The sequence below is a fragment of the Rutilus rutilus genome, assembly GCF_951802725.1.
Source record: "Rutilus rutilus genome assembly, chromosome: 21".
Lineage (NCBI taxonomy): Eukaryota > Metazoa > Chordata > Actinopteri > Cypriniformes > Leuciscidae > Rutilus > Rutilus rutilus.
This window is the reverse complement of record NC_140226.1, coordinates 30,893,142-30,912,176: the sequence shown is the minus strand read 5'-3', so window position 1 is coordinate 30,912,176 and position 19,035 is coordinate 30,893,142. Positions and strand designations below refer to the sequence as shown.

The 19,035-nt window shown below is 38.3% G+C and overlaps 1 protein-coding gene across 9 annotated transcripts in view; it reads left to right on the top strand.

Moving 5' to 3' along the window:
* Positions 1-19,035, top strand: part of smoc1 (SPARC related modular calcium binding 1) — a 54,765-nt gene that overhangs the window by 31,361 nt on the left and 4,369 nt on the right. For 7 of the 9 annotated variants that reach the window (XM_084393566.1, XM_084393565.1, XM_084393564.1 and 4 more), the window contains 5 exons: positions 4,916-5,108; positions 6,405-6,487; positions 9,778-9,883; positions 10,869-11,113; positions 12,309-12,342. In XM_084393566.1, the coding sequence (XP_084249692.1) occupies positions 4,916-5,108; positions 6,405-6,487; positions 9,778-9,883; positions 10,869-11,113; positions 12,309-12,342 (661 nt within the window). Of the gene's footprint in view, positions 1-4,915; positions 5,109-6,404; positions 6,488-9,777; positions 9,884-10,868; positions 11,114-12,308; positions 12,363-19,035 lie in introns of all 9 variants that reach the window. The other 2 variants (XM_084393562.1, XM_084393559.1) reach the window with 1 other exon arrangement.

Here is a 19,035-nt window from a genome sequence, read left to right as displayed (position 1 = left end):
TGTTTAAACAGAACTCATGCAACTCACTTCTTGGAATAAAAAGGGACAGAGTGCATAAAAATGACTGCACTCTGAAAAGAGAGGAGGGTCAGATCAAGTTTTACGTGCAGATCTTAAAAAAAAATGAATGCATAACGAAAATGTGACGCAAATAGGATTAAATGGGATCTGAGACTGTCCATCCTTTTCTGTCCTGTTTTATTGTATTTTGGCGAGAGAGAGAAAAAAAAAAATTCTTTTGGGAATCCCATCTGCTTGGCGCCAGTATACCCTCGCTACAATAAACAGTGCTAAATAATTTAGATATGAAGGAACCTTGGCGGGAAGCGCAGGAGTCATGGACTCTGCCGTGAACACTTGAATGTGGATTGTGAGCCCATCTCTGGAAAAGAGGACGTATTAATGCTCTCCCCCGTTCCTTGTCTTCACAGTCAGGTTCCACTTAAAACACCCCAAGCCTTGTTCCCGATCGTGCCAACGCTGTCAGAACTTACCAGAACTGTTTGTAATGAAGACAAAAGCAAAAACAGCAGGATTTGGTTACACTGAACGGGCTTGTAGCTCATGGTTTTCATTTGGAGGCTCAGACGAACACTCTGAGTGGGCAGTGCTGTTCTCAGTTTAATTCTCTCACACTCCAGATCTTGTCCTTCCTCTGTACCACCCCTCACCCTCCGGCCAGGAATTTTATACTTTGGTACAGATTCATTTGGGAACCATTTAGTGGTCCTCCTCTTCAAGTAAAACTAGATTAGTCATTGTTCTGTGCTGCTCGAGTTCGCAATGCATAATTCCGTAATCTCGTCCCATTATTTCTACAAACAGAACGTTGGTAACGTGTCATTTTTTGCGCTATGAGTGGGGCAAGAATGATGTTTCCAATCATATTTCCCACACCACCATAGCGCCCCATATGCATCTGCCATTGTTTGGTCAAACAGGTAATCCCGCCCCAAAATCATTTAGGGTATGTTTACACGACAACGATGTACTAAAAATGGAAAAGTTTTTCCTTTGTGTTTTTCGCGTACATGCGACAATGTTGTCAAACCGATCCCTGTTCACAAGGATCCGTGAAATCGACAAAAAACGCTGTGTTATTCTGTCAGGCCAGAAGTTGGTGATGTCACTTTGTAAAGAAACATTACTCGCCTATAGACATTTCACGAGTTCACATCTACATATAATTATTACGGTAAAGGTTATGTGTATTTGGCGTGCTGTCCGGGTGGAGGGCTCCGAGCTCGAAATTTCTGCCCGAACCCAGAGTACTCCCCCCGTTGGTAAGAGTAGATGGAACTAGAAGTGAGGAGATGGGGTGGAGGTGGGATGCTGATAAACTGTCAAGGAACAGAGGTGGTTCTGCTGTTATTTATCTTGTCCTGAGTTGATTACTGATTGATCTTCACTTGTGCTAATTGGGTTAATTATCTGCACCTGCTCCTCCCGAACCTTGTTAATAAAACATCATGTAATACACATGCGTATGATGTCACTGTTTTCACAAATTTGTGTTTTGTAGTTCACATGGAGACGATAACAGTATAGTTTTCAAAAACGTGCACTTTGAAACCCGTTTTAAAAAGCATGTGTTATCAGGCCCCCAAAACGCCGTTGTCTTGTAAATGAACGTCCAACACGCATAAAAAGTTTTCCGTTTTTAGTTGAAAATGGTTTCGTGTAAACGGCCCCTTAATTGTAGTTAAGCCACAAGTTCATATCACTCAAATACATGCATACATTTCAATAATTAATACGGACTGTTGAAAGAAGAAAAAATAACTGACACAATGCTCCATTTATTTTATTTTTCACTTCCTGTTTATGTGAAGATTGTTATTTCCAACCCAGGCTTATTAAAATGTGTGCCTATGGCGACATTTCTGCAAAATTATATTATGTTGTTTCTTGCACATTTCTTGAAGTTTGTGGGGCTAAAAGTGCATTCAGATGAATGTAAATCTGGCAATGTTTTATTACATTGGCTGTTGTATGTATCGCGGTAGTTCTGAAATTAAATGTCCAGCGAGTAATGCTAAAATGTTAATGCTCTATCGCATTGGAAAATAGCGTACCACCTACCCTAAACCTAACTGATAGCATTAACAAAAGCAAACTTGACATAAAAACACATTTGCTGAAGCAACCATGCGATTTTAGCTTGCAACCATGCTCTCCGCATCGCAAGTGCAGCGCTAAACCAGGTGTTTACTACGTTAGAAAAGCTATATAAAGCTGGTTAATTGATGCATAACATCAAAATGTATTTGGTAATACAGTTTTGAGATGATAACATAGCACTTGAATGCAAAAGGAATGCAAAAATGAAGGTAGAGGTACATATTTCTAATGAGCCTAGGTTGGTTATTTGATATGTTAAGAAAAATGAATGATAAACAAACAGTAGTCTGGGAACTTACAATGTAGTTTTATTAAAAGACAAAACATTTTTTAAACTTAAAAATGTTAAATAACCTCAGAAAAAGAAAGAAAAATCCATTTAATAATGGTATCGTTGTGTGCGTGTGTGTGTCCTTTGTGTTGAACCCATTTATTTTGGGATTTTAATGTCTAACTTGTGTGATTAATTAGTTACATTTTGAATCAGTTCACAACCTTACTTTTAACATTACAAGAATGAAGAAACTGAAACGAGGAAGAAGAAAGGAAAGACTTGAGAGAGTTTTGTATAGCTTATGCATCTGCCCAATCTAATGATTAACAGCTTGAGTGTCCCGGGCTGTCGCGCTGAGGAAAACAGCGGTTCTGATAACTGTTCTTGCGGCACGATATTCACTAAACATCTGATTAAAAATGACATCAATCAGGAGTGTTAAAAAGCTCTTCAGCACCCTGCTAGCTGGATTAGCCTCAACATCTGCTGCTATTATACTTGGCCCGATGCACTACAAGTGAGCAGCGTACTAAATGGATTTCAACATAAATAGAGTTTTATGAGACAAGGTGTTAAAACATTTAAAAGAACATCTCTCAAGTGTCCATTGTGTTAATAAATACATGAAAATTAAATCCTAATGGCTCAGAAAAGAATAGGGGCAAAGATGCCCCTTGGAAGTGTTTAAGTCAATTCTGCCTCAATTCATTTTAACACAATTTTGGTGAAAGTTATATTGTAGCTGATCTCAGTTAAATCAAATTTTTGATTAGACAATTTGCATTATAAATGGACATTTACAGCACAGATCTTTCAGGACTTGAATTGGTTCAACTCACAGATACACTGAATTCATATATTGAATGAAAACATTTGCAACAGTGTTAATTAATGACGTTAACCATGTAAAGCCGCCTCTTAAAATCTGTTCAAATTAAAGGTGCGGTAAGCGATTTCTGAGAAACGCTGTTGAAAGTGGATCAGACCGAGCAGCACAAGGCACTTGTAGCCAATCAGCAGTAGGGGGCGTGTCTTCTCATGATGGGGGAGGAGAGAGAGTGAGATTTGAAGAAAGACTGTAGAAAGAGAGATGGCTGAGAGACATTACAAAAGAGAAAAGGTCAGAGGAATTTCACTGGAAAAAGAAGGGTTATGATCAGGCAAAAGCTTTAGGACCCACGTTAATATTAGAAAAGCTTTCCAGCGCTGTTTGTTTGTTATCTTAATGTTATCTTTCACAAAGCATTATTTTGCTTCACTTCAGTTATGATAAAGAGACATCCAATCTTATATTGTGTGTTTGTGCATTTTGGGGGCGGAGCAATGAAGGGAGGGGTGTTTGTTTGGGTTGATTGCAAATATCAACAGTGTTTCTCAGAAATCACTTACTGCACCTTTAAGGGAACATATGGTGAAAAGATTGATACAGTGGATGCATGACTCAAACTTGTGTTGCAAATGTTATGCTACCTATAGAAAATCTGGCCTAATTATTTGCATTGGTAAAACTTTATTCCGATGGTCCACTTTAGACATTCTACTAACTATAATTAATTTAAAACTTTATTCCGATGGTCCACTTTAGACATTCTACTAACTACAATTAACTTTGCAACTACATGTCAACTACCAGTCTTTAGAGTATTGGTAGACTGTCTGCTTAATATCTGCTAACACTTTATTTTGATGCTCCCCAACAGACTATAAGTAACTTTGCGAGAACATGTCTACTTATTCTACTAACCCTATCCTAACAGTCTACTAATACTCTAATGAGAGTTAGTTGACATGTGGTTGCAAAGTTGTTACATCAGTTCTACTTCAGTTAGTAGAATGTCTGAAGTGGACTATCGAAATAAAGTGTAACCTTTACATTTTAAAGGCATGTACAAATCATTTCTATTTCAAATAAATGCGATTATTCAAACTTTCTCTTTTAAACTTTCAAACTGACACTGTATCACTGTTTCTGCACTGCGTAAAGCAGCAAAAGATGAGTTTTGAATGCATTTTTATATAAACGCAGCCTTCGTGAACATATGAATCTTCTTTCAAAAATTATAAAAACATACTGATCCCAATCTTTTTCCGTCTTTGTACAGGGTACAGGAAGAGGGAATAAAGTTATAGGGAGTTAGAGACCTAAAATGGAAGGTTAAAAAGAGGCTGCATAATTCTCTACAGTGTTCGCAAGCTAAACAAATGGAAGCACTTTTAACAACAAAGAACTGGAAGTTCTTCCACTTTGAACAGTGGTTTTAAAAAGACTGCTAAGAAGACAAAGACATTCAAACTGAAAAGCTGGAATTGCATTAAGGATACCGCCTTTCTGAGAACTTTGACTGTTGCCATGCCTCATGCTTTCCATGTGGTGTCCCTGTTTGTACATTGTACTAGCTCACTATATATAGACTGTTGTATTGCTTTATTGCCATTGTTGAAGAATATTAAACCATACCTGAAGTGCACTACCTGATATGAGAGATTTCTGTGTATTGAGTGTGTTTCTCATGGTTTTAGAGAAAGTTCCCTCTTGTGACCAGGAGAGGCAGACGGCCCAGGATGAGGCTCGGCAGAATCCGCGGGAAGCCATCTTCATCCCTGACTGCGGCCTGCAGGGACTCTACAAACCAGTCCAGTGCCACCAGTCTACTGGTTACTGCTGGTGTGTGCTGGTGGACACTGGGAGACCCATACCTGGGACTTCTGCAAGGTAAGACAGAAACAAACTGTCTTATGACAAATTATGCAAGTGTGTCATTATCTGTGCTGTAACCCCATTATTTATACGACGTGTCTCTGGATGAGCTTGCATGCTCTAAACATCTCAAAATGCTAACAGAATGGCGACCATCCAATGCGACTGATTAGTTTAGTTGTGGAATGTTATGACAATCGATTTTCTCTCCAAACCACAGTCTTTATTTTTCCATGAGCAAAGCTGTCAGTGCTGAATTTTGTTTAGAAAGCACTCAAATTGAAAGCGTGACACGTCCTGATGTGTTTCTACCCATTATGAGCTGTGATTTATTTTCCACTTTTGGAGATGTGTAAATTGCTCTCTTTTCTTTTTTTTTTTTTCTTTTTTTTTGCCGTGGAAACATTGAGAAGGTTTAGCCAACTGGTTCTTGTTGAACGAAATTCACAATATGAATTCAGGCATGGAGCCCATGCTGCCTCTGAACCATGCTGAGATGGCATGATCCTTTGGATAGATGTTCTGGATGTTTCCGTTAAATCCTAGATTTCTGCAGTGTCATGCATTCTTATGTCTGTCTTACTAAAAACCAGTCAACCAAATTGGATCAAACAATGAAATCAAATACTCAGGGTTTGTCATTTCTTCATGTGTTTGGATAGCTGTGTTAACTGAGACAGGACTTGTATGGCTGCATTTTTTTTGTCCCATCTCTGAATCTACAGTGAAGGCCAAACTCTGCATTCTCTACGAACAAGAAAATGCGTGATGTTTGTCCATGATAATTTGGTTGCCAAGTCCTTATTTTTGTTTTCCGAGATGTTGTAGGCACATAGCTAAGCGTTTGCTAGGAAGTTTTGGGTGGCTGCCTACTGTCCCAAGTCAAAAGACTCCATAAAAGCCATGATATATTCACTGCGAAGTTCTTTTTCATTCTACACTTAGGGGTAAGTTCAAAATACCTTTGCAGCATTACTGAGAACTGTAATTCAGCTCTCCAGTCCAGTCAAGTCATGTCGTGTTTATTTATATAACACTTTATGCAATTGATTGTTTTAAAGCAAGCAGCTTTACAGTAGTAAACATGAAAAATGTCAATGTCGCTTTCAATTAGAATTACAACTTCAAGTTCTACTCTAAAGCAGCTCTCCAGTGTGTTCACGGTTTCACTCTCAGATGTCTGACTTCGACAGACTGAACTGAAGAAATGTGGCTCCACATAAGGCTTGTGTGGCTTTGTACAGATACTGATAATAGAGGAGAAGATGTATAAACATTGTAAAAGTGCCTCATGTTTGTGTTCTCCATCAGGTATAAAAAACCAGAATGTGACAGTGCGGCTCGTTCTCGAGACTCGGAGATGGAAGATCCTTTTAGAGACAGAGATCTGACAGGTGAGCAGAACAGTTGACATGAGGTGCAAATTATCCCAATTTGCATACGTATACACTGTTCTATGTTGTTTTGTAGTATAAATAATGCCAGGTTCAGACTACACAATATTTTTGTCAGATTGTGTGATTTTGACCCCTAAATTATTGTCATGTTGTGGTCAAGAAGCATGTCCGACTACATGTTGCTTCCAAACCAATCATCGTTTGTCGATGTGCGTGATGTCTTCAAGAAAGCGGGACTAGTCAATGACTTCCCGGAAACAAGAGCATAAACAAACAATGGTTGTACTTTATCTTAAAGCTAATTCCAGAACTCACGCCTCTGCTATCGTTCACCAGCATTTATCTTTTTTAGTTGTTGTCCATCAAGGAAACATCATAAATGCTGGAATATTGTTGCTCTAGCTCCACAAACCTTTCCTCCATTGCTCTCTTTCTCTCTTTCGTTTCGCCATGTTTTAAAGCTGTGTATGGAAGAACTTCTGTGCTCCTATTGGTCAACGTCACAGATGTGATGTAACATGCTAGTCTTTCTGTCAGGACGTTGCGAAGCATTGCAGGTGCGGCGTCAGTTGTCATCCGCTTTGACACTAAACGATTGATTCTTGCATCCCAAAGCCCAGTGTTGTTTACGAATCACCACAACACCCTAAGTCAAATGGATCATGCCAAAAGTGGGCTGATATTGTGTAGTCTGAACCTGGTATAAATGTCATACACTAGATGGTAGAGTACACAGTGTGAAGTATAAGTGCATAATGTATATTATGTCATTTGGGACACAACTATGGACTATGGACAAACAAACTGTTTTCTGTGAGTGTATGCACACAGGCGCCGCCGCTGTGTATTGTGCATTTTTTGCATTGAAGCGTTTAACTTTATGTGGCTTGAAAAAATCTATATGCTTCATATAGAGAGCTATAATTATATTGATCACACATTCTCTGTACGTTTGCCCTGTTTTTCCAAGTACAAAACTTTAAATTCATTGATGCCACTGTTCATTCTTGAAGTCTACTAGAACAGACTCACAATACTGGCGAGTTGTCCATGACACGGCATGGCGTTTGCCGTCCGGTGTGCGACGGCTTAACTGTCTTCATTAGTACATTACATGTCACTCCTTTTGTTTATATGTAGGCTACATAATTTCTAAAATAGTTGGATAGTTCCTGACTGGTTATACAGTGTACCAGTCATTTGTTAGCTTTATTAGCTATTAGCTTTGAGGTCATTAATAAGCTATAAGATAGTGTACTCCTCAAAGTCTATTTTCTCTTCTGGGACAATGGATCGAAATTATAAATTATTTATTGATTATTTTCCCAATCAGATGCTCTATAGAATAAGAATATCCTCCCCATGCAACTAACTAGCAAGTAGCGGCTAATGGCTATGATCCAGCTAAAGCCTATTGCTTTTTTTGTTTTATGCGCAACAATGCCTGATATTGCTATGGAAGCTTGTTTCCGCCACAGAATAAAACAACTGAAAAGATAATTGCGACTTTTTTTTCACAATTGCGACTTTATATCTTAATATCAGAAGTCAGCTACTGTATAAAGTCGCAATTGCATGTTATGGAGTCAGAATTGAGAGATTTAAACCCATAATTCTGACTTTTTTTTCGAAATTCTGACTTTTTTTCTTGCAATTGTGAGTTTATATCTTACCATTCTGACTTCTTTTCTCAGAATTATTAGATAAACTCGAACTTTTGAGTTATGACCAATTCTAAGACTTTATTACAAGCAATTTTGAGTTTATATCAGGCAATTCTGACTTTATAACTCCCAATTACAAGTTTATATCACACAGTTGTGAGATAAAAAGTCGCAATTACCTTTAGTATTTTTGTATTCAGTGGCGGAAAGAAGCTTCCATATATTGCTGATATGTTTATTTAAATGATTTCATTGTATATTTTCATTCTCCTTGACTATGCTTACAATAAATAAGAGTATGGTTTTCTTTTGGTTCTTGCTAATAATGTTTGACAAATGATTGCAAGAACATGCAGTACCACATGTTAGCATTTAAAGGTGGTTTTCCCTAAAAATATTAGGCTTTCGCTCGTTCCAGTTCTTTCCCTTTCATTTAGAATTTCATTGTAACTCCTTTATAATTCCCCATCTGGTAAGTTTACAGAGTAAAACATGGCTCCTGACTGGGTAACAGATGTGTGGAGTAGTTTATGACGGCGTGGACCACTGGGGAGGACAGCAGCGGGGGGCCGAGAGGTGCTGTCAGTGCCCAGGGGGACTTCAGTCAAATTATTTTTATGTACTCTACTTGAGTGCAACCTGGCACCAGAGCAAAGAGTTTTGGTTTCATCCTTTCAACACAGGAATGGGGGGAAGAACTTTTGGATAGATGTACTATAACTATTTCCACAGGCCAAATTCCACTACAAGGCCTACCTGTGGCATCATCATACTAGTGCAAACAAACAAACAAACTCATGGCTGATCTACATCAGGGCTTCCCACAAGCTGGCGTTATGAAGTAGGCCTATACATCTGCCGAATATAGTATGGGAAGTTTGACAAGATGAGTCTGATTCCATATGTTCTAATTTAACACTTGGGCTGAGAAGCACTGAGCCGGCACGTCATCACACTTGTCCAAACCTTACAGATACTAATTGGAGTCACCTGGTACTGTAAGCCACAGGGCCCCACCTCCCAAACTGCCCTGAACCAGCTAAATTAGAGTGAGGATGGCACGAGAAAACCAAAATGAACCAAAGTGAAAATGTAAACTGAGATTATTTTATTACATTCTTCTGTTTTAAGTCACCGTTTAAGAGACACAATTAAGGCCGAAACATTGACTCAAGTAGTGCACGCCATTGCAGCCGAGCATCTGGGACAGTTAAAAAAAAAAGCGCTACCCAAGGTGTTCAGCAATGTGTCGTAAAAGTTAACTGGGCTGCGGTGGTCTGCGAAAGTGCCCTCGTCACCTTGTCGATCTAGCTTATTTGCTACTTTACATTTCACACGTGCACTCAAGCATTTGCAAATGCTAACATCTTTTGTTTGGCATATTTTATCTTTGAATTGCTATAAGATGTTAAGCCTGATTATCAGCGTTGACATTTATGTTAGAACAACCGTATTGCATGATTTCGTGTTGTATATTTCATTGGGACAGCTTAATACTTTCCTCTCTAACTGTGAGCGTAATTGAAAAGGACGTTTTAATGTTAAAAATACCTCTTTTGTGTTCTGCTGTAAGACAAAATGAGAATGCTTGTGGTTATGTGGGACTCTCTTTAAATGTTACAGGGTGTCCAGAGGGAAAGAAAGTGGAATTCATAACCAGCCTGTTGGATGCCCTTACTACTGACATGGTGCAAGCTATCAACTCACCAACCCCCTCTGGTGGCGGGAGGTAAGAACTTAATAAAGTAATGCGTTATTCATAAATGCATCAGCATTTTAGTTAAAATAAATAAATAGAATACAGAATACATTTGTATCGATTTGAAAATAAAACTGAATTGTTATTAGAATAAAGTCATAAAATTAGGAGAAAATATTATGAGAAAAGGCATAATTATCAGAAAATGCTTTTTCAAATAAAATATTGCTACTATAGTGTTATGTGTTTATTTGCAAAACTTGATGAATAAATTAAATTTTTAGATCAAAGTCGTAAGGATTTGAGAATCACACTTTAGATTAGGGTCCAATTCTCACTATTAACTAACTATTAACTACCACTTTTGCCTCAATAAACTCCTAATTCCTGCGTATTAATAGTTAGTAAGGTAGTTGTTAAGTTTAGGTATTGGGTGATTAATGGATGTAGAATATGGTCATGCAGAATAAGGCATTAATATGTGCTTTATAAGTTCTAATAAACAGCCAATATCCTAGTAATATGCATAAGCAACTAGATACTAGTGAGAAATGGTCCCTAAAATAAAGTGTTACCCTATATGAGTATACACAGTATATTTAGTAGTAGTTCTTACTTGTGCAAAACGTCCCACCACAATGGTGGAGTTGGCCTGACAAATTTCCCAGAACTTCCCACGTCTCTCTGATATTCTAGTGCCTAGTGGCCAAGGATGATATGAGTTCAGAGTCTGAACACAATGTAAATCAATCAGTTTTATCATGTTTTAATTGCAGTTCTTTAAAAGAGGTTCCATTAATGTCCACATAGGACAAACAGTTCTGGATAAGTTGTGTTGATTTTAGAGTTTTGTATATAGAATACAATTCAAATAGTAAAATTGAATCTGCCAAAGTGTGATGCAGTCTGTATCATTTCATTAGCTTCTGGTGAAAAAGTTTAAATTGTGTAAATATGACTATTATGTGAAGTAATATACAGTACACTCCTCCAACTGGGATTGTTTGTGCTCCAGGTTTGTTGAGCCTGACCCAAGCCACACACTGGAGGAACGGGTGGTTCAATGGTACTTTGCCCAGCTGGATAATAATGGCAGTTACGATATCAACAAGAAGGAGATGAAGCCCTTCAAGCGCTACGTGAAGAAGAAAGCCAAACCCAAACGATGCGCCCGCAAGTTCACCGACTACTGCGACCTTAACAAGGACAAGACCATCTCTCTTCAAGAACTCAAAGGATGCCTAGGAGTCAATAAAGAGGGTGTGCAGCTTTTCTGAACGCATTTATGATATAAAAACGGATGATAAAGTGCTAAAACCACATTTGGCGAGGTTATTACGGAAGTTACTTAATTTCCCCTGGTACTTCCTGTTTCACTGAATACACAATGAACTTCCTACCAATTTGAAAAGTTGGATTCATTTGTATTCTGATGACATTGAACATATTGTAGGCTATACAAAGTTATATGCCATAAACATGTCATCTCTGTATGTTTGCAACAAAAAAAAATGATTGAAAAATTATTAAAAAAGTAGACATTGAGCACGTCCCAGCCGGGTTCATCACTTATTGGGTCCCCTGGAAATATTTCCGTTGTGTTCTGTTCTATTTGCAGCGCGTTTCTGTATTTGGTTGTGTTGTGAGTATTTGGAGCACACATGTGTTGTAAAACTGATGAAGATGTTTTCTTAATTTGCATGTGTTTTCTTCAGTTGCAGCGCGTTGAGCTCTCTCGGCCACCGTAACTTTGTCAAACAACATATCTCACAATGGGACTTTATATCTTGCAATGTAATATTATATCCTGCAAATTGAGACTTAAAGGGATAGTTCACCCTCAAATGAAAACGATTCTGTCTTCACTTACTCACCGTCATGAGTAAGTGACTAAATGAGTAAGAAACTGTATGAGTTTCTTTCTTCTGCTGATTCCAAAAAACTGATCAGCAGAATTAGTTCAACTTTCTTTTTAGTTCAACAGAAGAAATAATCTTCAGTAAATGATGACAGAATTTACATTTTTGGGTGAACTAACCCTTTAATTTCGAATAATTTTGATATTATGTCAATGACTTTTTAACTCCAATTGTGACTTTAAGTCTCACAGTTGTGATTTTATATCTCACATGTGAGTTTATAGCTCACAATGCTGCTTTATTTTTTTACTTTTTATCACAATTTGAGTTCATGCTAAAACCCCAAAAAGAACATGGGAGTAAACAAGGCTCAGGAAAGACAACCGAAAAGCATTCTTTATAACTCTTCTTTAGTGACTGCATAACATGAGTCAAATACTGGCACATACAGAGACATCTTTGTAAGATTCAGTAGTTACTGACTACAGGAAAAATGGTGGAAACATTGATAGTAGAAACACTTGTCTGGGAAAACATGTTACTCAGATCTTTTTCTTCCATTGAACTTACATCTGTCTTTCTTGTTCTGTTTGCAGGTAGCACTACAAGCAGCAGCAGTCAGGGGACAAGGCAAGGGACAAATTTGTTCAGTAAGGCCTGACTAATTGCTTTCGCACTAACATTTGCCTCAGCAGCTGCAGAGAGCAGAACTTATAATATATTAACAAAATGAATAGATAGCAAGCAATGTAGTGAACAATATAAACCTTGGCTTTTTACGATGGAGACGGCATGAATGATGCATCTTTATGGCCACCCACATTGTGTCTGCGTTTGTGTGTGCATGTATTCTTTGTGAGCTGGATTACTTTAATCAAAGTTTTTCATGGTAGTCATGGTGCTGTATATAATTGAGTCAGAAGTGAACTATTCTCAGATAATAATCAGGGTCTAAAAAAGAGTAGATAAAAAGAAAGTGACATCATTACTTTGAGTAATTTGGTGGAAAATTCAGATTCAACTCCTAGAGACTGTTGAGCTGTCATCTCAGTGAGGAAAATATGAACCTTTGCTCATAGGCACTTTTTTTTAAGCCAAACTTTTAGTTGACAAGAAAGTGCAAATGAAAATCACAACAAAAACAACATGGAAACTGTTGTAAAAAACCTTAGAAATAACATTACAGTAAGTACACTATTGTATAACACTATTTTTGTGAATTCATGCTTTAGCTGTTTAATGTCTGTGTTGTTGGTTGTTGTTACGGAAAGAGCATATTCACAATAGCAATGTTTCCATCCACCTACTATTATGCGCTTTTTGGGATATCACATAAAAAAAAAAAAACATCTGGACAGAAATGGCAAGAAGCGCATAAATTCAAAAAATGTGCATAAAAAAATGTATATGCTCATTTGTTTCGTAAAAAAAAAAAAAAATCCGATAAGAAAACATGCACATAAACTACGATGGAAACACATTTACCGAATAAATCGATGCGGATCAAAACAATCACGTGACTTTGCGTGATGGGACGGCATAACTGGACTACCCAGACAGCAACAAAGTGTTGGTCCAGATCCGGCCCACATCTGGCACACGTGGAATCCACACGTACCAGATGTGGGCCGGATCTGGGCCGCTTTGCACAGCATCTGAAATGGTGTTTTGGTTGTTCTGATATGCTTGAGTAAAGTCTGTCATCAAAGTGTTAATTACCTTCCAGAACTGTATTACACGACTGCGTTCCCGAACAGCAGGCGTCTGCCTTGAAACGCAAGATAACACATTAATGGCGCTTTTCCACTACACAGTACCGGCTCGACTCGGCTTTGTTTGGTTTTCCACTGTGTAAAAGTTGTACCTGTACCTGCTTCCAGGTACTTTTTTTTCGTACCACCTCCGGCGAGGTTCTAAGCGAGCTGAGGCGATACTAAAATGTGACGTGAAAACACGGCAGACTGTTGATTGGTCAGAGAGAATCGTCACTTTTCACTTCGTCATCATTGCACGCGCCAGACGGAGTATCCTGAATAAAAAACAGCAAAAACAAAACCATCCAAAAACAGCATACACTCGATTTCCTCCATTGTCCTGTTTGTGTGGGTAGCGGGTGTGTCTCGCGCATAGACAGTAAAATAAAGGTCTCGCGTAGAAGATTAAGTCACGGCAGTTTCCTGCGGCGTCGCTATGACGACCAGGTACTATTGTGGAGGTACTATCTGCAATGGAAAACGGAGCGAAAAGCGAGCCGAGCCGAGTCGAGTCGAGTCGAGTCGAGCTGGTACAGGTAATGGAAAAGCGCCATTAGTGCACTTATATGCGAAAATTATTATATAGAGTGGCTTCTCCTACTTTTTCCACCGGACAGTGACGAATTAGAATGCTAATTAACCAGCTAACAAAGTGCTTCTGTTTAGCAATGTTCATTGTTCTGCTTCAGCTCATGCAGCTCAAGTGAGCCAAATTTCCAGCATTATTGACTATGTGCAAAGCAAATTAAATAAGATGTGCGCAATGGTGTTGTGAGGTCATGTACCAGCTAAATTGTGGTGAACAGCCCTTGGGTTGGAACTTGGAAGCAACTACTTAACCTCAGATAACTAGGCCGGATGGCGCGGTATCCCACAGTCCACCTGATCCTCCACTGATCGAGTTAAAATAATGCTACATCCCATCATTAACTGCACCAGAAGTTCTGCTATTCCATCACTGGCCGAGAGACTTGCTACTTATGTTACTTATTACAAGAAGACATCCCGTCTAATAGCTTTTGTTGGACAAAAGTTGCAGGTTTGGAGTTACTCTCTTCTCCTCAAACACATCATTTGTTCTGCTTCATAGATAAGCAATGACAAGTGCATTAGTAGGTCTGTAAAATGTTTCCATCCTCATAAATCTAGTAGGAGAATACGATTTCCAAAATAACCACCAGGAGTCACTGGGTTTTTTAACTCTTTTCCGTTTTACATAAAACTTTTTTTTTTTTTTATATATATATAGTGCTGTCATGAATATGGCTGTATATTACCAGGTTATGAGAAGGAAAGTGTGGTTTTGATATCAATCCTGATGTGCTTCTCCATATCGGCCTCCTCTGGTTTGCGGTTCTCTAAAGTGGAACTTAAGGGGAGAAATTATTTATCCAAATGCTATAATTCAGTGTGTCCAGACCCACCTGTTTCTCTTTGCTAAATTACAGCGTGAGGTTTAATTCATTGGGCTCCTGTGTGTAGACGCTCAGAAGTCATGCGCAGCTTTATAACTGGTTTGAATAAGACTTTGTGGCACCATTTACTTCACATTTGATTAGTGGTAGTCTTCAGTGATATTTTCTTTAGAGCCAGAGAAAAAAACACGCTTATTTGGAAGCATGACTGTTTATTTGAAATGATGGCAACTGTAATAGCTCTGAGACCGAGACTGTCTCACTTGTGTTTTTTTTTTTACCGTTTTGGAGACTGAGACACAGAGCAGAAAGCAGAGACGTTCTGTCTCATAGCACGATGACAAGTCGCTCTCTCGCTCCTTTGCGCTCACTGTCTGACTTTTGCCAGCCATAATGTTTTGCTTGTAGTTAGGTGTTTAGCGTTTGATGACAGGCTCGCTAGCCCACTAGCACCGTTTCTCGCTAGCTCGCTCTCCGACCAGTGGGATTCCCTTGTTATTAGTCGCATAGCTGCTGTTTACCCTGGCTTGTGGGTTCTGGTAGCCTAGCAGAGACCCAACAAGGACCCAGCGAGGGCTGAGCTCATGTGTTTACCCTGGCGCTGCCCACTTCAACCTAAAAACAGTGGCCGGGAACGAGCAGAAACTCAGGCCCAGTGGACCGTGACTAGCACTGCCAAGATAAACAGCTGCTTGGTTTGGAGAGCTGAGGGGGCTTCTCCTGCCCACAGCCAAAGAGTTTGCTTTTCGACACCCCCCCCCCTCTCTCGTGTACACACTCGAGGGTTGATGAATTGGGCCAAGTTTCTCCTAAAAGACAGTTTTATGTCTTGTCGCTTAAGTGTACTGGAAGTAAAATTGATGAGTCTGATGTAGTCGGGATTTGGGACCGTGCACTGCCAAAATATGGCAGTGATGAGAGCCAATGGACATTTCCTTCATCTGGCTGTGGCTGTTTGACAGTGAATGTATGACATTTATTTAGTTACAATATTAGTTGCTGCAATCCAGACACCAGAATTATCTCTTTAAAATGCTGCTGATGCTCCTTACTTCACTGTGAACCTGGATATATGGTTATAACCTGGGCCATTTGCAGGGTTTTATAAATACAGAGGTGCCAAAATGTAGGTTTTCTTAACCCTCTGGTGCTCCTCAAGTGGTGTTCAAAAATTACCTTTTTTTTTCAATGTAATGAATGTACTATATTTTATTTTGATAGTGTTTTTTTTTTATTGAAAAAAAAAAAAGATTTAGGGGATTTGTTTGGGACTAAATTATATTTATGTAGTTATAATCCATTTATTACCTGTTAACCATTTTTTGAGCATGACATTTCAAAATTCAACTGTTTTAAATCTCGAATGCTTTGGAGCACAGACTTAAGTTTGGACTCTTCAGATTATTGCTGAAGTAAAAAAAAAAAAAAAAAAAAAAAAAGTTAACTTAAAAAAACATTATAGCGGTTTAAGTTTATTATGAAAAATGCACAAAAATGTTTTCAGTTTTTATATGAGAAATATATTTTCCAAAACATGTTTTACTCTACACCTGTGAGAAAACCAAAGCCATAAATCTAAACAAGTCATGTTCCTATTTTAAAGTTGATATGTCAAAAAATGAGCTTTTAGTAAGATTTTGTTTGGGCGCAGTACCAAACGTTTCCACTGTGTGAAAATTGTTTCCCATTCATTTCCAATGTGGTACAAGTGTGACGCGCGTTTTCAGGGCCATTTAACCTTTTTGAATCAAGGTTGTGTGCGTGATCGTGTGCGTTCACATAGCAAGTGCCAAAACCTTTACCAAGTTTCATATCATTCCGATGAAGGAAACAATAAAATAAAAACTAGAATATAAAAATTTTCAGTCGAAACCAAAGAGCACCACAAATTAATTTACTGAAGGCTACCAGAAAACCTAGCTTATTAAATTAACTGACAATATGTGCTCATTCAATATTAATCGTATGTCTAATACGTTGAAAATGGCTCCTTGAATGTGTGTTGTGTTTGTCACCTTGACAATTATGAATTACATTACATGAATCACATTACAATTAACACATACACATTAATCGCAATCAAGTAGGACTGTATATTTTCAGTTCAAAATGGCAAAATTAGTTATTTAATTAATTAAACTGTTTACTAGTTTAAATCCCTGATTAATTCTGTCCGTCGTTTAACATGTCTTTCATAAAACAGCTGTCAAATATTAAATATTTAGTTTAGCTATACTTACATCTTATCCCATACTGTCAACTGAAGCTTCGCTCTGGAATTCGTGTTCAGCAGCCCACCTACATTTATTTGATTAGTAATCTTAAACATTGACATTGATGAGCACTATTAGCTTAGAACTATGACAGATTTATTCAAATATGCATTAAAGTTAAGTAAATGATAATAAATATGTAAAATAATGCCTATTGGGATTTATTGGATGGGAGGCGGTATACAAAGTTCTTTTATCAAGATGAAGTGTTGTTGAATATGCTTTTCACTATCAAACCATCTATCATACAGGCATTCTTTTCTTTGTATGTAAGAAACTCAGAACTAAATGCACTAATTATTAGTCTCTAATGCGCGGCTTAGCTTTTATGTTTCTGTTGGAAATTAAGAGGGCTGTTAAAACAGGGGTGGGCCATCCTTCCAGGCTAATTGTTTAAGGAGAAATATCACTATATGGGACTCACCTGCTCTGCACATTTCTACAGATTCTACCAGTGCATTGTAACACTTATTTTGGTACTTCCTCTCATTAATGCAGTTTATAGTGTTTTAGCAGCATATTTGAGATAGCATGCATGCCTCTTAACTGTTTTTGAGCTCTAAGTGCTAAAAATGGCCAGTTGCTCTTGGATGGACTAAAAGTAGATGTCAGACTGAAGGAGTTTTAGTGAGCTGGAAAATACGTCAGTTTGTTTGCTTTAATTTTGACAGCAGACGTGAGACTCAGCTCGCTCTCGACTCTTATTTCTTGCGTTAGAAAGAGACTTTGTTTGTACGTGCCATTAGCCTTGTGAAAAAGACGCGTCTGACGCAATCTGGCTGGAAGAATGTTGCAGACACACTGATTTGTTGCATCTTAGTCATTTGTGATAATTATGGATGACATCATGGTGATGTTTTCTATGGAGTATGCAAAAAAAAGGAAGCAGACTACTTGCTCACTTGGGAAATTTGGCGCTGTCTGGGAGTGAATCGCCCTCGCTTTTTTTATTATTATTCCTTTTCAGTAGCTTTTTGTATACAAGCACAAGTCTAGCTTGAGTTTATTGTATGTTCAGATTATATAGCATTTGCTTTTAAATTTCCTGTTTTTGCAGTGCCCAATATTTTTTTATAACTAGGGTTGTGATCCAGAAGGTCTGAGAGTATGTAAAAAAAAAAATCTGATTTTGATTTTAAGGACATTTTTTTGTTGACGAGTTCTAAACACTATTGGTATTGCATTGGGTTTCCACTTAATGCCCAATATAAAGTCTTCAAAGTCCTTAAGCAAGACAAGTTGAGAACCACTATATATTCTGTATCAACACCTGATTTTGCAGAATACTAGTGGTACCCCTCTAAATGTTGAACAGATCATGCACAATATACGTTTTGAATCAGCATCAGTGATACCTTGATGCACACCTTTTCTGCCACAAGGCAGTATCCTCCCCTTCCAGGTCTCCAATGTAAGGCCTATAATCAGAGATCAGCAGTCAGGTAAAGCAGCTCTCAGACACACTGGATCTGGTTTCCCCGGCCTTTATCAGATGAGGGGGACGGGGGTGAGCAGGGAGAGGCTTTGTGTCCTTAATGGCACAGTCATTTCATCACTTTACCGCTCTGAAAGAGTAGAGGCCAAAGTGGACCCTTTTTCTGGTGCCTGTTAATTACCGAAGGGAATTGGGCTTTTGAGAAGAATGAGTATGCAGACACTGAGAGCTAAAAGAATTCTCCACGCTAACAGACAAACAAGACATACTCTCAAATTCGCCTCAAAACCGCCCCCGCAACTATGTTTAATAGGTATGTTTGCTGTGGTATATTTATAATTCAGTATAACATGTTTCTGTCAGTGTTGGGAAACTATCTTAAAAATGTAGCTTATAAAACAGCAAGCTAAGTATAATTTAAATGGTTCAGCCACAGTTAAATAAAC